This window comes from Camelus dromedarius, chromosome 10 (assembly GCF_036321535.1).
Source record: "Camelus dromedarius isolate mCamDro1 chromosome 10, mCamDro1.pat, whole genome shotgun sequence".
Taxonomy (NCBI): domain Eukaryota; kingdom Metazoa; phylum Chordata; class Mammalia; order Artiodactyla; family Camelidae; genus Camelus; species Camelus dromedarius.
Window position 1 is genome coordinate 70080465 of NC_087445.1, and position 24483 is coordinate 70104947.

The 24483-nt window shown below is 36.7% G+C and overlaps 1 protein-coding gene across 12 annotated transcripts in view; it reads right to left on the reverse strand.

Annotated features, from left to right (window-relative positions):
• MAPKAP1 (MAPK associated protein 1) overlaps nucleotides 1-24483 on the reverse strand; it is a 209748-nt gene that overhangs the window by 160808 nt on the left and 24457 nt on the right. For 6 of the 12 annotated variants that reach the window (XM_064490513.1, XM_010984339.3, XM_031450461.2 and 3 more), the window contains 3 exons: nucleotides 22192-22516; nucleotides 19672-19761; nucleotides 9705-9853 (listed from right to left, as the gene is read on the reverse strand). The exons of 3 other annotated variants lie outside the window; for them this stretch is intronic. In XM_064490513.1, the coding sequence (XP_064346583.1) occupies nucleotides 9705-9853; nucleotides 19672-19761; nucleotides 22192-22447 (495 nt within the window). In that variant the 5' untranslated portion in view covers nucleotides 22448-22516. Of the gene's footprint in view, nucleotides 1-5453; nucleotides 5687-9704; nucleotides 9854-19671; nucleotides 19762-22191; nucleotides 22517-24483 lie in introns of those variants that run through there. 3 more of the 12 variants (XM_031450464.2, XM_064490515.1, XM_064490514.1) reach the window with 2 other exon arrangements.

Below are 24483 nucleotides of genomic sequence, written 5' to 3' on the forward strand. Positions count from 1 at the left end.
AGCCTTAAATCACGCTCTGGTGATGAATCTTTATCTGACACTAATACTTTTTAACTTCATACAGACAATTAAAATGAATTGTAGCTAAATGCACATATAACAAATCAATTTAATCTTTGGTTGCATAGTAGCATATTTTGCAAATTTCCTAAACTTACTTTCTTACATGTATCTTTGTCTAGGTGTTAAAACTTCAATTTAACAGAAAGGAGTGGAGACATTAATAAAACGCAGCTCTTGTGATACTGCCATGTAGTTGCAAGCCTCAAAGTGTAATGACATTTGAAATTTATTACTACCATTTAAAAAAACTTCCACATTTATGTACGGAGAGTGCCAAGCTGGGCTTCATTATAAGAGTGACCAACGTTGAGTCTCTGCCTTCAAGGAATGAAACAATCAAAATTTAGACAAACTCACCAAGGATAACAAACTGAATGAATGTCATTGCTGCCTCCCAATTCCATGGTCTTCCATATTGATCTATACCACAGTACCCATCACATTTACTCTACAGTTAGTTGTTCATGGCTCTCTTCCTCTGCTCAATCAGGTATCTGCACATGAAGTCATGGACCACTGTCACAGTCCCCAGCACAGGGCTCAACCCTGACCGTGAACTGTGGCTCCTCTACGTGCTGGCTATATAGCCACTCTTATCTACAAATTCCTCCAGGGCAGTTAGCCCTGTGTTATTTGTCAGTGCCTAGTACAGAGCTGGTATGCAATAAACATCTGAAATGAACCAGTACAATGTGGGTGCATAGTAAATAGTTTGCTGGGTGAATGGATGGATGGATGGATGGATGGATGGATGGATGCATGGATGAATTAATCCATGCTTACACACCAGGAAGACCAGTGGGGGGAAAAACAGCATTTGTGGGACATACACTAGATTCTATGTATAAAGCATTTCTCCCTTTCTCGGTCCCATTCTCCCTTATTTCTTTATTACATGTAAGAAAATTGAGGCTTACAAAACGCAGTAACTTGCCCAACAGATACAGTTGATGATATTATCTAAACCAAACCACTCTTGTCAGATTTCATGTCCACTGGTAAAGGGAAAATTATTTTGCTTTTAAATTTTGAAAAATGTTTGTTATTAACAATGTTTTGGTTCCTCCATAACAACGACTGTAAAAAAGTCTAAGAAAGCAAGCTCTGGTACTGGAATAAGGAAAAACAAGTTGAATACCAGCCCTGCCACATACTAGTGGGGTAACCTTGAGCAAGTCACTTTCTCTTTCTGAGCCTCAGTTTCCTTATCTGTAAAATGGAGATAACATTCTATCGCAGTTTTGTTATGATCAATTAAAAGAGGAAAGTAGCAACATATACATAGAAGATCAACTCTTCAAGAGTTCAAGTTTGCCCATCTATAACCTTCTCCACGTCACTGATGTCAGCTGCCTCCCCAATCACAAAACTATGGAACCTTAAAGTCAAAAGGAATCCAAGAGATCATCTAAGCCAAGTTCCTCATTCTAAACATGCAGAAACTGAGGCTCTGTCAGAGATGGGAGGTGATCTATCCCAGACTCCATAGTATGGTCATCTTCTGATTCCATGTCTGTGTTCTTTCTACCATATAGTCTTCCAGTCCTGGGACTCAGGTTTCATATTTTATAAATATGAATGCCATTAAGAATGAAAATTAAAATTTCCAAGAATTAGAACACCTAGATTCTATGACCAGCTAGGTGACCTGAAGCTGTCATTTGATTTTTCTGAATAGTTGTCTTCAAGATAATAAAATCAGGGCCTAGTACTTTGAGTGACAAGAAAATCTCTCTACAGCAAATCATGCAGATTGAGGTGCCCCAGATGAGGAAGCCCAGTATAAACTCCCACCATCCCCAGTCCCCACCATACCTATAAAAATAGATTGTCTCCCATACTTTCTCTGGGACCTCAGTGCTTGATATTCATTCCAACCAGATTTCATCTGCTAATCTGGTAATTAACTTGCCAGGAAGAAGGTAGTACTACAACAGTAATCTCGTTATTACAAAAATATGTTCATGTTTTTCCTCTTTAGTTTCCTAACCTCCAAGAATTACAATCAATATAATTTCTTAAATGATACCTGACACCTGTCTCATTTAAAACTACTCTCTCATTTTCTACTCTTAACAGCCTGGTGAGCTGGGTTAGGCACCTGAGAGTACAGCCATCTCAGAGAAGAGGTGACCAACCTCTGGGGTGACTCCTTAGCCAAGGTTCCAATGTTGGCTGTGAGTGGAAACAAAGAAGAGGCTCCTGGCTCCAAGCCCACTCTCATCTCAGAGACCACTGCCTCACATGCCGCAAATACAAACCAAACAAGCAGGGTGCACCCCATCCCCTCTGAAAAAGGATATGGGTGGTGTCTTCAAGGACATGGTAACAGGCTGTGATCTGCAGTCAACAGCTCATGATGGTAACTTCTGCCTCATCCTCTGCCCTCTTTTGCTGCTTCCTAATTCAGGGATAGTATCATCATCTATTCAGTATCTCAAGCCAGAATCTGATCAAGAAGTCAACCTGGAAACTCCTTTCTCCCCTATACAATGATACATAACTTATCCATCATCAAGTCCTACCACTTTTACCTAATAAATATCTCTTGCATTCATCCACTCCTCCATCACCATTAAGTAAGCCCAAGTTACTATCTCTCTTACCTGGACCACTGCAAAAAGCTTCTTGATTGATCTCTCTACCCTCACAAACCCTTTTCAAGTGTATTCTCTTCAGCATAGCTCCAGTGATCTCTTCCAAACACAAACCTGATTACCTTATCTTCTCATTTAAACTTGTTCAGGGCTTTCCCACACTCTCAGGTTAATCAGGACACTTCTGCCAGCCCTACCTGGTCTGCCCCTGCAGTTTCACCTTGCCCCACAATCTCCCTCCCCCTTGGGTCTCCAGTCACACAGCTTTATTCCAGTTCCTCAAAACTGACAAGCCCCTCCTTGCCTCAGACCTTCTGTATGTCCTTTCTCCTCCCCTTCACCTAGCTAATTCTTACACAGCCTTCAGCTCTCAGGTCAAGAGTCACCTTCACAGGGACAACCATCCCTGATCCCCAGACTAGGTCAGATGCTCCTACTGATAACTCTCTCAAAGCCCCAAGTACCTCTCCTGGAATCTGGTAATTAATTAGCTATGATTATACTATGACTGCAATTTTATATTTAGTTTGGTGATTATTTACATAACATCTATCGTCCAAGAGAGGAGAAGTTCCATGAGGTCAGACACGACATCTGTTTTGCTCACTACTGTATCCAGATTTTACTTAACAGTGCCTGGTACATTGCAGATCCTCACTAAATATGAAGCAAATGAATGGCAACATAGTAAAAGGAAACTAATACACCTCTCAGCACTGGCCACCTACCAGGCACTTTGCTATATGTGCATCTCCAATTTTCCTTAAATCCTTACAACAACATTTTATGGTAAGGATCATTAACCTCATTTTATAGATATGGAAACAGGCTTACAGAGGCAAAGTGGTTTGTCCAGGATCACACAGTAAGTAAATGGCAAATCTGGAAGTCTAACCCAAGCCTGACTAACATGTTCTCCCCACTGCAAAACTCTGCCTTCCTTTGAAAAGCCTCTGAGCCAGTGGTGGGTGAATTCTACCTCTGACGGGAATTTCTGGAAGATGGCTCCAAACCAGAGGAAGCCTCTACAGACTGGCAGGGTTCAGAACAAACTGCAAAAATGATGAAACATTATGCTGTACACCAGAAATTGACACAACATTGTAAACTGACTATACTTCAATGAAAAAAAAAAAGAACTCAGTCTTGAGAATTTAATTTCAGAGTAGGATGCTGAAAATACTTTCTTTTGTTGTAAGATTCCTTTTTAATTCATTTTAAATACCACCCAGACAAAAAAATCTCCAAGTCTCCACTTGGGATTTTCAGTGAAGCATCGAACAACAGGAAAAAGACTGCATTAGTACAATGGTAAGGGGAAATAACCTCAGTAAAAGATGTTTTTATATTAATGAATTTGGTCTTTTTATTAGTATACCACAGTGTGTAAAAAGATAGTAAATATCTAGTACCTTGCTTTAGAAATAGAACAATAAAAACTGGTCTATGAAAAGGAAGACTAGCAAAATACAGTCACAGAGGTAAGTTGCCAAGAGAGTAACTGGTAAAATGATGTAGGGAGTTTACTCTCCTTTATTAAAAAAGGTATGTAAAAGGAAGAATGAGACATAGCTCCTAATTCAAAATACAGAGTCACCTCAGACTCTCTCTTTTCTTAGACTCGTCTCTTAACAGGCACTAAGCAAGTGAACCCCAGGAGCACTTTTATTGAAAGGAAGGGGGGTAATGAGACCAACTTCATTCTAGGCCATCTCCTCTGGTGAGGGAGGACAGGGTGGCTGGCCAGCTTTCGAGGGGGCAGTGGTCAGAGGAAAGTGTCAAGGTTAAAGACCAGAAAGCACTTAGGCTCAAAGCCACTCCTCAGCTCAGGCAGCAATAAGCAAAAGCTGGTATCTAGAAACATAACTAGCACTAAGAAGTCCAGGTGATAATTTTTTGGAAAGAGATCCTGAAGCTAAAATAGCTTAACATATTTGAGGGGACCATTCCCGTGATTAAGAGCAAATATTCCGAGTTCAGACGAGGAGCATTTTCCTATAAAGGCAATTTTCTTTTACACGATTTCCATTTGCTGACCTTTTCTGAGTTCCCAACATTTCTCAGTAGCTCAATGCTTTTCTGCAAAGTTTTAAGTGAGTTTCTTTGAAGAGAGCTATTTAATGCCAATGATTGTAGAAAACATTTGTTCATAATTATCTAGACATAGACTGGAACAATGCTGAAACAAGAGCAGCATGCAAAAATGTATTTAAGGACTATCATCCCAAAATGCTGCTAAAAGCTATTAACCAGTATGTGTTAATTGCCACAGCATTCATATTAATTTTCACTTCAGGCTCGACATTGTGGAATATTTCCCCTGATACATTTTAAACAAAGTTTAATTTAAGGAACTGCTTCTATCAACACTTATGAAAATTAACAGCCAAGCAATTAGCACTCATGAATTATCCCTTCCCCCATGCTCTCTGCAGCTTCCTTGTTAAAACAGTTTATAACAGAGAAATGGTTACCTTCTTATAAGTTAACACAACCAAAGTCACAGTTGTCTATATGAACCAGAACCGGTTCTGCTTTTTTAAGCACTTGTCAAGGCGAATATTCTCCTTAAATTTAGAGTATAACTTAGCTAAGTCAAATAAGTAAGATAGCTAACATTTAAGTAAACTGCCAAGCAGTTTCTAATATCAAACCACCTTCTCACCTGTTGTTTAAAAAATAACCAATGCCAGAAAAAAAAAGGGAAGTAATTACTTGTGTTAATTTTCCCATTTAAAGTTAAAGGTCAAAATCCCACTAGACTGACTCCCTGGACTTCTAAAGGCATACCACCTTCATCCAGGCTGCTGCACATCTTGTTTAACGATGCTATTCTTAACTCCTGGTTTTTAAGAGCACATTTCCTCTCACTCGATGTGGTCAACAATCTGATGGCGTACATATGAGAGTCAGCATCACTGGCCTGCACCCGAGAGAGAAAGAGGCAGAAGTCGGATATCTGCTGGCTGCTTCCTCTGCTAAATGTTGGGCTCATGAGGCCTCATCTTAATTCTCGTGACAAAAGACACACTATCATCATCTCATTTCACATATGAGGACGAGAGTTCATGAGGTTAAGTAACTAGCCTGAAGTCACACCATAAGCGGTGGAATTAGGATTCAAACTCAGATTTTACTACAAAATAGATTTGCCTACAGACTAAATTACACTGCCTCTCATTGTGCTAGGTGCTTTATCCTACTGGATGGTCTCATCAGCTTTGTGAGGAACAAATTCTTGATTTCTTTTCACAGGTAAACTAAGGTTCGGAGAGGTTAAAAACCTGACTGAGGTGACGCAACTGATAATCAGTACCATTTCTTTATTAATAACTGTACTGACAGGAAATGGGTATCTGAACTTCTGAGGGCCCACTGATGATGATAACATTTGCAAACTCAGTTTAACCAAAATAGTGATGATGACATACCAGCTAAAGCTTCTCAAGTCAGAGACAGGTATGGAATAGAAAGGACTAGACATTTTTTAAAACAAAATCTCATTTGAAAAAGGTGGTGAGACAGGGCAGAAATTCATGTATTCAAAGGCACTTAAATCAGTGCTAAATGTTTACTGCCTATCATTCCCTCATCGCCTCAAAGCAACTCCTTGCCACATTCAACATTTCCCACATACAATGAGATCAGAAGGACTGGTACCAGAAGTTTTCTGATTGTCTCACCTGTAAAACAGAGGTTTTGTTCTGTTAATGAAGCTATTCTGGGGTCCTGTTTTTTTTTTGTTTTTTTTTTAATTTATTTTTTTGAGGGGGGAGGTAACTAGGCTTATTCATGTATTTATTTTTAGAGAAGGTACTGGGGACTGAACCCAGAGCCTTGTGCAAGCTAGGCATGCGCTCTACCACTTGAGAGATATATATACCCTCCCTCTCAGGGGTCCTGTTTTTAACAAAAGTATGCAGGCGGATGGCTGAGCCTAGTTTTGCCTTGTCAGGCTAAGCATCTCCTAAACCCACTTGTAATCTGCCTAGGTCTTTTTTCAAATGATCAGTAAACAGAGTTATTAATAACCTATGAATCTAAAACATATCACAGATAGCACTGCCAATTTGCCAAAAAAAAAAAAAAAAAAACCATAGTAATGAACCTGATCAAAAAACTATCAAAATTACAACAAAGCATGGGCCTAAGTGCAGCCTTTCCTTTCCAATTGTATGCCTTCAAGAAATTATTAACCAACCAAGATTTTAAAACTTAAATTATTAACCAGATACAGGAACCAAAAAACTGTCTGAAAGTGTTCACTTTAATTCAACACAAGAGCTGAGAGATGCTTACCCTTAGAATCACTAAAACCAGCAACAATCCAGTTTGCACAAACCGTTAAAGATGACTGCTTAACTACACTGTAACTGTAAAGCCATACCAAAACCAAAATCCGTTTTTCAAATCCAACGCTAGTTTAATCTTAAAGAGGATTTCACAGCAGTTAGTCTCTTGAGGAAATACATAATTAAGTAGTTTTTTAGCATATTTAATTAGACCCCAAACTCTTCCCTGTCCCCTTCTCTCCCCAATTATGTACCATTTGCCCAAGAGACCTAAGCAACTCAGTTAATTATGTAAATAAGGCAAGCGTTATTCCCAAGAAAAGCATTGTGAATATTTGTAGGGAAAAAACTGTACTTATTTTAGTGGCTTTAACAAACCTCTACCAAAAAAAAAAAAAAAAAGGACTATCAAAATACATCAAAACCCCTTATATTTGAAGCAAAAAGCAGGGAGTTCAATGACAAGATGGTGAATCATTAAAACAGGACACTGATGGTGAATCATTAAAACCGGACACTCATTTCACTTCTTAAATATGAGCTGAATAAAAATAAAATAATTTTAAGTTACAACAGTAACAAAAATTTAGTGCTGAGCGTCAAATGATTTATGGGAAGAATCAATCTGGAAATTATTAAAGTCGACTCGCACAGAAAAGGCTTTATTATCAAGGGGTTGACATGATCTTAACTCCAGAGGCAGCCATGGTGCTGTTATAACTACTACAATCCCATTATTATGCAATCACAAAATGATAATTTGATCATTTTGAGGTGTTATTTGAATTGTCATTTTAATTTCTAGGTTACAAAAAGGCTTGACTCAAGTATAATTCTCTATTAATCATTGAGATGTCATTGAATATCATATTGATGCATTTCACAAAGATAAAGAAAGACTAATTTAATATGTACAGTACAATATCCTTCAAATATTAGCCACTTTCATTACATATCTGCCAAACGCATCAATGTTAAATAATAGATGAGAACAAGGGTTTAATTGTGTTTTAGCAATTGTAATATGTAGGATAATAAAAAAATGGCATTGCATCACAAGATAGACTTATCGATATATAAATCTTTCTTAATCAGTGTGCAGTGATGACTGGGCCATGCTCACATCCTTTGCTGATTACAAATAGGCTTGATATGACAAAAGCACCGAGAGCTGTAAGTGTAAACACACATCTAGCAAAAATAATTCCTTTGTGACTGAGGAAATGGCTCATTTTACTTTATCTTTCTAATTTCTCCCTGGCACTTCAGAATTTAGGTATATATAACAAGCAGAGTTCACAACCTTCTAACAAATCCTAACCTAAGTACTTATAATAGAATCTAATGGTATAATGAGAATCCTAGAATGTAGTATTTTAAAAGATCTGTGCTATTTTGTTGGCATCAAAGCATTATCATTTTAATTACTCCAGCAATTAATTACATTCTCAAACAATGAGATGATAGGCAATAGAAGCAAATAAATTCCAGCCATGTCACCTAATCCCAGTAATAACTTCTCACATATCTAAATGAATCAATTGTAGTATTCAAGAAAAAATCCCCTACAGTCTAACTCACCAGTTTCCAGAGGCTAACGTTCCTGTCCCCTAGGGGGACCTTTCTTCTCTTTGCTACAATCCACAAGAAGAAACAGGGGAAGGTGGCAGAGGGAGGCTAAAGAGAAGCTTTACGTGGATACATCTCTCATTTACTAGAAGTGATTTCAGGCATTTTTTTGGAGGAAACTCCTTAGTGTATTAGGATCTTTATGTTATTTATGCATTTTGCTTCTAGTCTTGTTCTCCTTCCTGGCTAACATCAATAACCTCATGTGCCAATGGCCGTATATGGAAACACGCTGAACTGTAAGAGGTAAGTGTTTCAAAGAAAAAACATCTTGCTCACAGATGACAACCGACAGAACCAGCACATAACCAGAACTTGAATATGAAAAATGCAAACGTAAGTAAAGAACTGTATATTTATTAATTGCAATGGTGTTGAAATAAGACAAATTGCACACAACCCCTCCAGGCAATAAGCACCCTCAGCACCCTCACACCACTGCCATATAACAAACATAATGGCAATAAATATAAAAATCAACTGCTACTGTCTCCTGAAAGAAGCCTGGCTCAGGGCAGCACAGAGACACAGAATGGCAGGGAATGAGGGAAGAGGCCGCTGCACATAGAACTATACTCCACCTAAACTTGTGGCCATTTTCCTAAAAGGGAAATACACACTTCAATCTTACAGCTGCAAATTGTTACAACAAATAGGAAAAAATTAAGTCATCCTGAATAGCAAGTGTCAAACAAGATCTGCTATAAAAAAAATACTGACATGCAAAGCCTAGAATTTTGAAATGAAGCTCTAACCTCCATAATTTCTGGAGTTATAATACAGACTTAGACAAGACAATGCAAACTGTCTCCTAGAACCACTTTCAAGGCTTTCCCAACAGTTAGACCTTGATTCATCACAACCCAACTAACCCGAACCCTCAAGTACACTTAAGAGATAAAACAGAAGAGCATACACACACACATCTCAGGGCTGTTTTTGTCTTAATCCTCCCAAACACATTACTGTGGAAACAACATTAAGCCCCAGTCCAGACCTCTTTACATCCTCAGTCTTAGGAAATGTGAGTGATATTCTATATTTAATGAGTATCTTTTGAAACCCTAAATCTAATAAATAATACTACCAACAACAATTCCATTAAAGTTTCAGGTTTACTTACCTTGCCATCAAATTTGGAATACTCGTTAAAGGGGTTATTCAGCTGCAGAGGGCACTGCTCCAGGCGTACAGATAATATTGACTGCTTTCCAGAATTTGGAGGTTTCTCTTTGAGTGACTTTTTTTCAAACAGTGACTTTAACTCCTGGGCTGTGATACAAGAGGATGATAAAAACATCTTTGTGATTTCAACACAGAGAGACAGCCTGCTCACCTTCCCTAAAAAGTCTTCCTTGGAATCTTAAGAAAAGAATGTCCAAGGACATGTTCAGGTCTGACATGTGCAGAAAGCCTCACATACATTTATATGTCCATGCATTGAAAAAGCAGAGAGCTGAAAAACATGTAGGTCAGGTCTGTCAATTTAGAAGGACTAGGGTTTAAAGAAAAGGGCATAGGTCAGGTAAACCAAAAGAACAGCCATTCAGTAAGAAGAACATTTACAGCTGTGGGACCTGAGCTTTGGCGTGGCTTTGCCACTAACAGATGTGTGATACTGGACAATTCACTAAACCTCTCTGGGCTTGTCAAACTAGATAATCTAGAAGATCTTTCCTGGCTCTAATATGTGATTTTAAACTGGATGACAAAGATGAGGTGAGTAACAGTAGCTGACATTTATTGAGCAAGCCAGTGTACCTCATCTGAGCCTCATAACGAGCTTATGAGGTAGATACTAGCATCAGCTCAATTTTGTTGATGTGGAAACGGAAGCTAGGATATTTTGATTAGCCTTAGGCCACACAGCCAGTAAGTCACAGAGCCAAGATTTGCACCCAGCTAAGGCTCTTAGCCATTAGGCACTAATGAACAAAGTAGACCTTCAATAAATTTTGTTGCATGAATCAATGAATAAAATAATGATTGAAGGAATTCAGATTAAGTTATTATTAAATCAGAATCTTTAGCTCTTATTCATTAGTGAACCAAGACAAGTTAGTTCCATATCTTCTCAAAGATCATATAATTTTCTATATTAATGTGAATGCCATTTAGGGTGACAGCTGGATGGTAAGTACCTGGGGATTCATTACAAGTTTTATTTTTGTGAATGTTAGAAAATTTCTATACTTAAATTTGTAAATAAATCAATCTTAGATCTTAAAATGTGCAATAAATAAGCCCAACCCATTCCACTGAGATCAAACATAACTCTGAAATAGTCACTTAGAACTTTTAAAAACGGTAACAAAATTATTTTCGACAAACTACTGGGGCAAATTTATCAAATGAGTCCCTATAGATTTAAGAGGCAAACTGGGCAAAAAGGATCAAATTATTTTTTAAAATGTGGCGCCTGACTATCCAATCCAGATTATGAATATATAAGTACATGTAATCAACAGATTAATATCTGTTAATTACATATTAATATCAACAGATTAAAGCATATTTGAAACAGTTTTAAATTACTATTATATTAAAGTGGTATTTTAAGTATTGGAAATACTGCTCCACCTGTAGTCTATCAGCAATTTTATTGCTACACTTTGGAAAGGAATGATCCTCTATTAAATACCTACTAGGAGAAAAAACAAAAACAAAAGACCTACTGGGAGCCACGAACAATGCGAGGTGTCTTCTCAGCTTGTCCTTACAAGGATCCTAAGAGATAGGGTACTAATAGCTCCATGAAGAAAGTGAGGTGTAGCAAACATAAGTAACTTATTGAAGTCACTCTACTGTTACCAGGTTATCAGTAGGGTTAAGTGTGAAGTGGTGATGTACTAACTCTTCCATTCTCAGACTAATTCACACTCAGACCTCTCTCCTCAATCTATAACATTTTCCCTCTTCCTCCTTTGCTTCCTACATCCAGGAGAAATAGAAACGACCAAAAGAGGACTTTTGCATGCTCTCACCTGCACGTCTACCTGCCTTCCCTCCTGTAACAACCTGGACAAACTGCCTATGCCCCTGTCAGACCAATCCCTCCTTTGTGCACTAGATCTCATCCACTCTTGCCAACTCAAGGGCATCAATCAAGCAATTCTCTCTCATCTCGCTTCCATTTTCCCCTTACTGGGTCAGTCACGTTAGCATGCAGATACTGAAGTACTGCTTATTAAAAAAAAAAAAATCCTTCTGTACTCCCATACTCCCTTTCAGTTACTACCCTACTTTTCTACTCCTCAGAATGGTTGTCTATATTCTTACTGTCCAATCTCTCTCTTCTTGTTCACTCAAACCCACTCCACTCAGGCATTCAGGCTTCACCACTTCACCAAAGCAGCTTTCACTGAAGTCACCAATGATGCTCCTGTTGCTAAACAAATCTATTGATCAATTTTTAATCCTCATTCTACAGCAACTGACATTTCACTCCTTCCTGTTTGAAATAAATTTTTTCGCTTAGTGATCAGGTCTCTTCTCTATCTGATTCTCATCCTATTTTTCAGGCTACTCTTCTTCTCAGTCGACTTGCTGATTCCTCCTTTCCCCCCCAAATCTTTGGCATTTCCCAAGGCAGACTGCTTTTCTCTATCTGCATTCACAGCCTCAGTGATCCTATCCAGTCTTACGATTTTAAACACCATTCTACAAGAGGCAAAAATAAACTGCGGTGATAAAAATCAGAACAATGATTGCCTCTCGGGAGTAGACTAACCAGAAAGGGGCATGAGAGAACTTTCTGGGGTATAGAAATGCTCTGTACTTGATTCGGACGCTGGTTACACAGGTGTATATGTTTGCCAAAAGTCATCAAACTGTACATTTAATATCCATACGTTTCAATACATGTAAAGCATACTTCAATTTAAAAAATAAATAAATAAAAGGGGGAAACCTAAATAAATATCCTCTACATGATGATAACTTCCAAATGATTATTCTTAGATCTAAACACGCCCTAAAATTATAGACTCACATATTCAACTTTCTATTTCACACCTCCACCTGGATGTCCAGTAAGTATCTCAAACTTTACATGCCTATAACTGAACTCTTGATCTTCCCGGAAACCTGCTCCTTCCACAATCATCTTCTCAGTTAACGGCAACTCAATTCTGTTAGGCAAAAAACTTGGGTGTCATCCCACTTTTCTGTTTCTCTCACATCCTATCTATCAACAGAAACTTTAGAAGATATCCAGAACCACGTTCACAGCTACCAAAGCTTGATTATTACCACAAATTTCAAGCTGGTCTTGTTTCTGCCCTTGCCTCCCTCACCCCAACCCAGACCACTATCTCTTCCCAACAGAGCAGCCAATGAGTCTTTTAAAATACAAGCTATAAACTTCAGAATAAGAAGAAAATTGATAAATGTGATCACATAAAAACAGAAACTTCCTAATATATAAAGATTCTAAAAGTAGAGAAAACACTGACCAACAAATGGAGAAAAAAATCTGTAATAGCCACAGAAAAAGAAATTCAAATTGCTCTTAAACAGATGGAAAGATGCTCAACCACATTCACAATAAGACATGCAAATTAAAACTACACTATGATACCATTACCCATCTATCAGATTGGCAAAAATCTAAGTTTGAGGCTATGAGGAAATAGACACACTACACATTACCAGAGGGAATGCAAAATATCAAAACCTCAATGGAGGGGAATTTGGCAATACCGAAGAAAACCATATATTTACCCCCCTGACCCAACAATAATACCACTTTCAGGATTCTGATCTTAGAGACACTGGCAAAAAAACCAAAACAGACCATAAGACTATTCACTGCCATGCCACTTGCAACAGCAAAGGCCTGAAAACTATCAAATGTCCCTCAACAAGGGACTGGTTGGCTAAATTATGGCATATCCACACCATGAAACCTACCTATATATTGCTCCAGAGTAATTCTCAGGATATGTTGCTAAGTGTTGCATAAAATAGGGTGTAGTATGCTATCTTTAATTTTAAAAGAGGGGGATATGAATGTAAATATGCTTATATATAGTTATAAGTGGACAGAAAATCCAAAACCTTTTTTAAAATGACTATCTAATAGAAGGGCTAAAGCTAGATTTCTCTGATTATATCTTGCTTTATGCATCCAACTTTAGAACCATGTAAATGTTTTGTATAATTATGCTAAAAATAAAAGCAAAATGAGATAAATGAACCTAAGTGTGTAATATTAAGTTGGCAGTTTAAGCACAAAGAGAGGAATTATTTAAAGTAACTTTATCACAAAGCAATTTGTATAGTCCCTAATGGAACATATCAAAAAAATTAAAAAAAAAAAGATCTTTAACTGTTTTCACTAATCATACTGTTAGTAATGGATTTGGTATTTTTATTCTGGAACCAAGATTCTCGGCATGAGAAAAGATATGTAAACATAAAATCAAAAAGTTAAGTAAACATTCTGTATTCCTAAATTTGAATTGGAATTATCTGCATTAACTCACAATGTGTTTCCTCTTAACAATTCCATTTTTTTTTTTAAAGCTCTACTCACTGAAAAGGCCTACAAGGGAAAAAAAAAATCAATCCAGTGAGCACCCCTAGGGCTCAGTTATGGTCTCAATGCCATTTACCACTAAAAAGAATCAAGACTCCTTAGAGAAATGGCTGATTCCAGATTTGGGGGAGAAAATGTATAAGATGAGCCCAAAACATCTCATCAAACAAGAAAGCAAGGAAGCTATGAAAGATTACTGGAATTGTGTCAAAAGAACTTAGAAGCAAGTGTGACAGGACTCACAACACAAAGGGACAATTTTAGCATCAAAAAAGAGTAACTGAAATGAATTGAAAAATATAAATTTTGCTTAAAAACCCATGAGTTCATAATGATACAATGGGGAAAAATCCTCACTGGTCATCTACACAGGATGCTAGGGAAAAAAATCTTCATTCTGAAGATAAAGAATCAAGGATTTATCCTGCCTTTCTTGTAGGGACTGTATCTGAGGATAGCCAAATAGTAGATTAGGGAAAATTCTTCTTTATATAAAACAAGTTAATAAATGAAGAAAGACTGATAAAATCAAAAATCACTGTTTTGCAAATTGTAATGAGATCATGAATCTAGGTAATGCTCATCAATGGCCACTAAAACCATCAGATGAAAAGCTAACAGGAGTAATTTAATAATGGATGGATAACATTTGATTCCATTAATCTTATCACAAAACACAAGAAGACACTTCATGTTTCCTGAAAAGATGCAATAGGAAATACAGATCAGAATGTACAAAGTATTCTTACCAAAAGTCAACTTCAATCTGAGCAATTTTCTAGATCCAACCACCAGTTTATAGGAAATAAAAAGGACAGAGGAACACAATAAATGAGACTATGGGGATACAATTAGCAAAATCCAGAATGTAGGAAATTCTACACGACAAATGACCCAGTTTTTTCAACAAATAAATTACAAGAATGAAAAAGTGAAGGAGAATCAATAGATTAAAAAGGAAATGAGACATGTTACACAAAAGAATGTGTGGACCTTAGATCTAGACATGAACAAATGAAATGGGGATCATATTAATATTAATAATATTAAAGAATTCCTGCTAATTTTTTGGAGAATAGCAGTACTGCAGTTTTCTAACATGTTAAAAAAAAATGTAAGTATTTAGGCATGCAATTATATAATACCTGGGATTTGCTTTAAAATAATCTGGGAGCAGAGGGCAGGTGAATGTATAAATGACACAAGCCCAGACACATGTTGATACCTGCTGAAGCTGGGTGACAGGTATGTGGGGGTTCATGACACCATTCTCTCTACTTTTGTATTTGTTTGAAATTTTCTATAATAAACAGCTGTTTTAAAGGAAATTAAGCTGAGGGAAAAAACGTAAGTCACATATCACATCAGTACTCTGATTAAATCAGCTTACCCAGAGTAAAAATTAAATTCCTAACAAAGATCATCCATGATTACATCTCCCACTGCTTACTTCTCTGGCCCCACTCCTTCTCTCACTCACTCTTCTTCAACCAACAGGCATCCTTCCTTGCTATTCCTTGAATCCACTGGGCACACGTCTGCTACAGAACCTATGCACTTGCTGTTCCCTCATCTTAGGACACTCATCTCCCAGAATCTGCTTGGCTCACTCCTTCACCTTCCTAATGAGATCTTCCCTGATCACCATACGTGCGTACAACAGCAAAATCCCCTGCCTAACATTCCTGGTCCCTCTTAGCTGGGGGATATGCTTCTCTCTACCACTTACCCCATTCTGGCATACTATGTTTGTTGTCTCCCAGACAAGCTCCATGATGGGAGGGACTCTGTCTTGCTTACTGCTGTACCTCCTAGGCCTATAATAGTGCATAACTGCCCTTGCCTACTGTAGGAGCTTAATAAATACTTGTTGAATGAATAACTCTGGATCAGAGAAGTAGAGAAAGTAGTTGTGGGGACAGGGAGCAGAACAGGAGGAAGGAGAGAACAGATGGGCACAAAGAAGCAGAGATAAGACTGGGGGAGGTCATGAGAGCCCCTCCTCCCAGTTCCAAGCCATTCATAAGGCACAACTGTGCCTCGAGTTGCTCAATTTCAAGACACTCTTCAACTTTCTCACTTGCTTTTTATTACTTGCAACTGAAAAAAAAAATTTTAATATACAAACTTTAGCAACTTTCCTGAACCTTGGCATAGCTGACACACAGAGAAGGAAAGGTACAAGGGAACAGCGAAGACTCCCCAATACCCAAAGCTCCAAAAGCAGCTCTTTCTGCCCACAGTGTGGGAGAGAATGGAGCAGAGCAGGAAGACTACAGTCCTTAGGGTCAGACTGGCCAGGAGAAGAATTCTGACTTTGTCACTTACTACTGGCAAGTAAGTAACTTGGGAAAGTTACTTAGCACCTCCGGACTCCAGTTTTCTCACCTATAATATAGAAATATTAACAGCTAATTTGTTTGACTTGCATGAAGATAAAACAAACTTAGTGGCTGGCATATTATAATCCAGTGGTCCTCAGAGGTGGTTATTCATCAGAATTTCCCAGGGAGCTTCCAAAAAATAGATTTGTGGACCTCAACCTCTAACTACTGAATTCCACAGTCAGGCCTAGAAATGTTTACAGAATGTCATTGTGACGTGCACTTTTAGATGCATTTCTGACTTTTATATAGCCACTGTATCTGGGAACTGTTGTTTTAAGAAACCAGTAATAGAGGTTATATAAAGAAAACTTCATGAATAATCATAATTGATATAAACTACATTATTGTTTTAAGTTATTATTTAACTTAATGTGTAAATAGGCTTGTCTTCTAATTAGACTTCAAACTTCTTGAGGACAGGAATCACATATTCCCTGAAGCACCTAGCATAGAATTACTATGCACACAGAAGTTATGGAAGAACTACTTTTTAAATGACTCAATTAATAAGAGTAATAACTAATTTTGTAAAGAATATACAAGCATATTTTAAAACAATAAAATTAAAAATGCCACATCCTTGATTTGACATTATTCCTGACAAAGCTGTCTTCCAATGACATCATCTTCATATTTATCCGTGCAGTTTTAGTTATGGAAATACTAAAGGATCTTACTCTAAGGTATTATATTTATCATGTGGTCTCATAGCATATGGATCAGTAAGTTCATAAAGAACTTAGGGGTATGGGCCAGATGGCTTCTCAGATCCCTTCCAACTCCTCTATGAAAAGGCTGCATTTATGCAGTGTCTTAAAGGATGGACTGGATGTAGATAGAACAATTGTGGAAAAGAACATTCTAGAAGAGGTCATCATATTCATAATGATGATTCTTCTAGTGGGAAATTAAATAAAACAAAGATAAGAAAAACAGGTGAAAGAGTTTTTAACAAAATGTAATTAGCAGAAAAAGAATGGAGGATGACTAAATGGTTACCTAACCAAAATTCCCAATTAAGATTAAAATGATTTGGTCATGGCATCTCTTGCCAAAAGAGAGTATACATTTGAGAGATGTATGAAAATAGAATGGTTGCTCCATTTGCCAAGCAGATGTGCAGCTGACTGCTGACTCCACTTTTCTAACAGTCAGGATACCCCGAGTGCCAGTCTGTGATAACAATGGAACCCAGCTTAAGAGAAAATTCAAAGATATTCCTCTGTACATTGGTGAGGTTCACTCTAACAATCAGGAGTGGCCACCAGACAGGTTGCTGGTCTGGCCAGAATCAAGGTCAACATTTCAAAACATAGGCAGGCACATTAAGTAGCTTTCCCAGAAATAAGATCGCTTATTTCAATATTTTGGGTCAATTACTGAAATCTATGTGAAAGAAGTAAGAGGGACAGAAACTGAGGGAGAGAAGTATACACACAGAATGGATAGTGTGGTTAAAATGAAAGCAAAAAGGGGATTATTTATTTCTCCAGCATATTCTGTGAAACACTGAACAAAAGTTAAAGTGGATTAGACTTTAAGGAGCAAGTGGGGAATGTATCAAATTTTATTAGAAGTACCTCCAACTCCTAGATTATTAGACGCATCAAACTTTAGGTTGAGGAATTGTGAAAGGGGTTAATGCAGGTATATTTGAAGTGCTCTGTAGCTCTGTTTGTTAATTTATTTTTTATATTTTAATTTATTTTTTATAATTTATTTTTATAATTTTTTTAAGGTATAGAAGTGAAGAAGGCAAAACAAAGGGTAGCCAGACAGACAAGCTTATTAAATTGGCTCTGAATTCACTAAGAAGAGAGAAATAGGAAAAACATTAAGATAAACAAAAATTTTGAAGCAAGTGTACAAGAAAAATGATATAAAGGTTTTTCAGTTTGTGCTAAATACAACAGAGAAAAGTATTAACTAGATCTACAGAAAAGGACAGCCTAGATAGATTTTTAAAGTATCAAGAGCAAAACTAAAGACATTCAGGGAGAACTACAGGAAGTCACAGAAGTGAGATATAAGAAAGAGAAAGAAGTGGATGAGAGTTCTGGTTCTACATACTCGTCATTTAGAAGCAATCGTTAAGAGAACCATACCCATTGAACACTCCTGGGTTTACAATCATAGTAGGAGAAAGCAATAACCACTTTATATGATGTGGTTTAACAGAAAGAGATTGGCCTTTAGATGCAGAGAGTGCTAGATAAAAAACATGGCTCTACTGCACTACCACTTCCCAGCCTTGTAACTTCGGCAAGCTAAGTCTCTCTGAGCATCTGTTTCATCTGTTAACGACAGCAGTGATATCTACACCTTATAAGACCACTGGCATTGGAGATAATGCACGTAAAGTACCTACCACAGCACTAGGTAGGTGCTGCTGTTAATACGATTATCATTAATATTGCTTGTTTTATATTATGTAGCAATAGAATCAGTCAAGAAAAATTGATTGGACATGTATTATATGCCAGTGTGGTAGTGGGAGGTGCTGGGAAGATATAAAATACAGACTGCAGACATTTCTTTGAAAGGAAGAAAAAAAGAGAAAGTCTAGGAAACAAGATAAAACATTAGAAAGTATATTAATAGAAATCTATTTTGAAATTTTTTTAAAAAGTCTTCTCTTCTTGCTGAGATTGAAGCTCTGAAAATATGTAAGATGGCCAGCTTTTTAAATAAACATAACATGTGAAAACACACTGCAAATGCTAATACCAGCAACATAATGGTTTGTAACCTAAAGGAAAAAAATTAGTATATATGCAAAAAAGATTGTTATTGGGGCTGTTAATGAGGCAAGGGAAAGTCTAGGTTAGAACTGCCAGGAGGAATCTATAACCCAGAAGCCCATCCAAATCATAGGTATACCTCGGCTCTAAGAACAAGGTATTGGCACAACAATTTCTACAAAATGATGTGCTTTGCACACATCAATTCCTGTGACCCAGAACAAAGAGTGACCAAAAAGACAAGACCTAAAGAACACATAGCTTCAGAAGGCCAAGAAACCCAAGTGAAAAGATTTTGAAGCTCAAAACACAAGAGGTGTTTGCCTAGAGGATTTAAAAGGATGAATTAAAAATAAAACCTTTTATATAATATAAACCAAATATACAAATCTCAAATTAACAATTAAAATTATTTCCATTTACCTGATTGCTTAGAATTTCTTTCTTTCCACTGAATATTTTTGCATTTGATCTGGTTTTGTCTTTCTTTTCGGAGTCGTTCTAATCTTTGAGCTTGAAAAGAAATATTATAACTATAAGTTTGTCAATGAAAGTTTACTATAAACAAAGACATAATTAACTACCTTTATATGAATAAAGATGTTTTATATTGCATATGTAGGGAAAAAGTCATAAAATTTTAAAGGTGGCACCCCTGAAAAGCAAATACCAACAAAAACATGAAAATATTCTTGATTTATAATTGAAATTAGAGGATATAAAACATTAATAGAGATCATAAAGATAGTATTAACATGGAAGAGAATAATAAAATGTGAAAACTTCTGTGATTAATATGACATTTCATTATATAAATCATTAATAACGGTCTTAAAGGAATTTTAATGCACAAATGAACTGAAGTGAATATTACATTACAGGAATAAAATTACTGTTATGAATTACTCTACCCATTTCAAAAATTAAAGATAAATGAACTCAGACTAGACTATTAAAGTTTTAAATATAAAATCCTTTATCTAAAAATCATGAAAATTATAAAATGTCAAAGCTATATAAATTAGCATAGCTTTTCTTCAGTGGGCTGAAACAGTTTATAGGTAGTAAAATAAATGATTTGTATCTTTGTAACATTAGTCAAATCTTAAGAAGAACAATTTTTCTTATACAAAATTTTAGGATATGCTGAAAGGATTAAAAAGTAAATTCCTTGGTCACTAGGATACCCCACAATCTTAATTAATTATTAGCATCTAAGTGCTAGCTTAAGAAATTCCAACAACAATAACAAAAGCATCACCTAAAATTGTGCATTTGTGAGTATATTACCACTGGCTGATCAGTCTTCAAAAGTCAGTGAACTGATCTTTTAAAGAAACACTGTCCAGCATACATTAACGCTGCACACCAAAACTAAAATGGAAAAGAAAGTCACAATTGATGCCACCTCTTCAAATTAACTTCCTCTTGTTAATCTTCAACTCTCTATCCTGGCACAACGCTAATAAAAAAATAAATTAAATAAATAAAATTTTCTTTCAACCACTTTCAAGGTACGAAATCAAATATTCCTGCCATAACTTTATGGCAGGGAAACAGAGACTAATCTTGCCAGAAAATTAAACTATACTGGCAAAGGCATTCTGACAGTGTCACTATATCTAAACCAAATTCCACTGAAGAAAAATACATTCAATTGCAATTAATAAATGTGAAGGGTACAGCCAAAGTAATATAATCATAAAGCTCTCAATTTAGCAGCATTCTCCTACTGAAATCCATTCAAACTGTCATAAAAGATACCATCTCAATAACTTGCAAGGAAGTCAGTTTCAACTAGAGAACTGAGAATCAATGGTTCTAAATTATATTCAAACCTTCACTCAAGTCCTATTTTGATAAAAGTTCCGTTAGATACTGGGAAATACTATTAATTATTTTCATCACAAGAGCAAATTATTCTTTGTAGATGTCACTGAATACTGAATTCTGAACCAAAACCTTAACATGCTTTTCACTGTGAATTGCATCCCACTCTACCTGCAGTACTCCTTTACATACATTATACACTTGTACCATGAAAATAAACATGTGAATATTTTCAACGTTCTACTATATATCCTGCCATTACTTTTCCTGGGAGTTAGCAGGTTACTGCTACTGATTAGGAGATTCTATTTTCTAATTAACTAAAAAAAAATACTATTTTGTCATATTAGAACAACTACATTATATAGTCTAAATAATTTATCTAAGTAAAGGACTTGGTTCACCACATACCCCTTGAAAGGCTCCCAAAAAATGCAAGCTGGAAAAGGGGCAATGATAAGCTTTTAAAAGCTAACAACCAAATATAAATATGCCAAGGTTGAGCATTTTCAATCTATGAAAATCAAAGGGTAGAGATCAACTAGAGAAAATAAAGGTAATGTAGCAAAAACAGGGGCACCTTTTCTAATCTCACACCCGATGAGGAATTCCTACCAAAAGCAGCCCTAACAAATATTCAGCTGCCTCCCTCCAGTCCCCTTTTCCCCTACAGTTCCTCCAGGGGCAAGAACTGTCTTGGGCAGCAGCACTCCTTGGCTGGTCAGCTCTCTCTATTAAGGGTTCTTTATCATGTCAACCTGAAATCTGCCTCTGGGTAGTCTCCCTACTGGGAATAATGCTGCCCTGTGAAGACAGTCACACAGTCCACTGCCCTCTCTACATGGTGACTTTTTAGAAACAGAACATCCAACATTCTCATAACCAACTTCTTCACCTATTCTTCTTCTACTTCCTTATTCCTCTTCTGTCTACTTCCTGCTAATAGCATCATTCCAGAGACTCTCTCCTCACTATGAGTATAATACATGCATGTTCCTGTTAATACACAGTAACTTTTTTTCCCCATTAAACCTATTCCAACATTATGCATTATTCTATAAGATTGTTTACTGATTTAAAGCTCAGAAGACATGACTAAAAGGCAACGTTTACCTGTATTTGAGCGTCTTCTAATACCAAAGTCCCAACTTGAGGTAATATCGACTGACTGGGCATATACATAGCCCTGAGTCTCACCATTGCTTCCCTGAATTTCTGACCCACTGTCTCCAGGCATTGAAGGATGAATCTTCTCTAGGTCAACATCATGATCAATGAGAACCATCTCACACATTCCTGTGTCATCACTGGTCACATGTGACTGACGAATATGAGCTAGAATGATAGTTGGATTGTCCAAGAAGGCCATCCTTTCTGTGGGCCAATTTCCTTAAAAGGCTATTTTCTCCTCTTCATATTGTTTCACGGGCTCACCTACCTAGAAACATGATGTACACAGCAATATTTAAGAATAAGGCAGAAAATGACTGAATCATTTTTTAAGCAAGTTCAATGTGGCAAAATGCTACCTTGAAAATCAACATTTATCCCTGTATCTAGGAACTTAAAAGGATTAAGCCTAAGCTGAAAGGAAATCTTGATAAACACTAGGGGCTACCCCTCCAGTCAATGAGATCTCCATGGGACAGAGGATGGCTTGCTCTTTTGCAAAGCAAATAACAGTATCTTCGTAGTCAGGCCACTCAAAGCATATAACTACTGTTAAAACAATAAATTTTCCTTTCTTTCTCCCTTCATTCCCATGCAGTCTTCTCATTACCTGATAAGGTCATGGGGGAACAAGTTGTATTTCCCTCAAATGATGTACTAGAGTATGAAACTGTATTTCTTCACTTTATATTTCCCCCTCCTGTCATACGGTTGTTAAGTGTCTAAAAGGGCACAGACAATGCTTTCAGAGTTACCAGGAATTGCACAAAAATACCACATATTTGTACACACCACCAAAGTAATTTTGTTCAATAAATATATTTTCCTTTCCTCTGATTTAAGATAGTGTTGTGCTTTAAAATAAAACTTATTAATCAAACTTGTCTGCTGCCAGACTAATTTCTTATTTTAGAAACCTAATTATAAGAACTGCTTCCTGAGTCTTGTTAAGCTGTAATGATGCTTATTCTGGGAACAAAACGGTACCACCTCAGTTAAATGGGAATACTCAAAAAAGGAGTACTCAACAAAGAACAAAGGTTCTTTAAGCAGAATCGGGTTCAAATCCTGGCCCTATCATTTACTAGCTACGTCATCTTCATCAAAATAACCTTAACCTCACTAAGCCTGTTTTCTTTCTTCATTTATAAAACAGGGGTTGCAGGGATGAAAGGATATATAGAAGGTAATACAGGTAAAATGCTCAAAAGAGTCCCTGGTATATAATTAAAAATTAGCTGCTATTAATAATAACAACAGTGGTAAAAAATATCACTACCAATTTCAGTTCTCAATTCTTGTTTAAAGTAATCCTACAATATATCAATAATTTATCCTTCTTTCGTAAGTTCACAGCATGTAAAAATCAGTGTATGCTTCCTTTGTAACAGAGAACTCCGCAGGTCATCTGGGTCACCTCTAAAACTGTTACTAAGTGCAAGGAATGTGAAAGTTGGACTGAACATGTTCCTAGTAACAGTCCTCGAAGATATTTATTTTTAGAAAGACCTAGAACACTAGGTTTTCTTGCCATTTGTTTCTCCCAGAAATGGAACACAGTGGGAAATCTAGTTAATAAATCATTATAGCTAACAGGTTTTAAAATTTTTTGCCTGGCAACAAATCATTCTATTGACATCCCCTGGTGGATCTTAAAGATACCGAGATTAAGAGGAAGTTTAACTGAGGAGCATCTCAAATCAAATGAACTACATTAATCTTCATTTTTTCCCCTTAAAATATTCACTAAGTACTTATTTTATACTGGAGCTAACGGGAAATGCAAAGGTGAGTAAAGTGTGCCTGAGTCAAAAAGTTTATACCCTAATACAGACCTCCTAGATCTCCTAATATCATGGGATTCTTCTAAGTGTCAAATTTCTGAGACACTTAGTCTCAGAAAAATTAATGTCAGCCCACCATTTTAAGTGTACTAATCAGAAAAAAACTAGAGCAATAAAGGAAGCATTTCAGTTTCACCTGTAAAAATAAGAACTTCTTACATAACCACAGAGATGTATACAACCATAGAAATAATTATGAGAGTACTTGCTTTGTAACAGAACCACAGAATCACAGATCAACAGAGCTACAAACAACCTGGTACCAATCACGATAAGCATCTTCTCCTTGAAAATAAGGCAACTAGGCGCCAGCACAGGGGCAGGTGCTTTCAACTTCACACTGATTAGTCACCCCTGCAAAAACAAGGGCTTCAGTAAGAAACCACACATT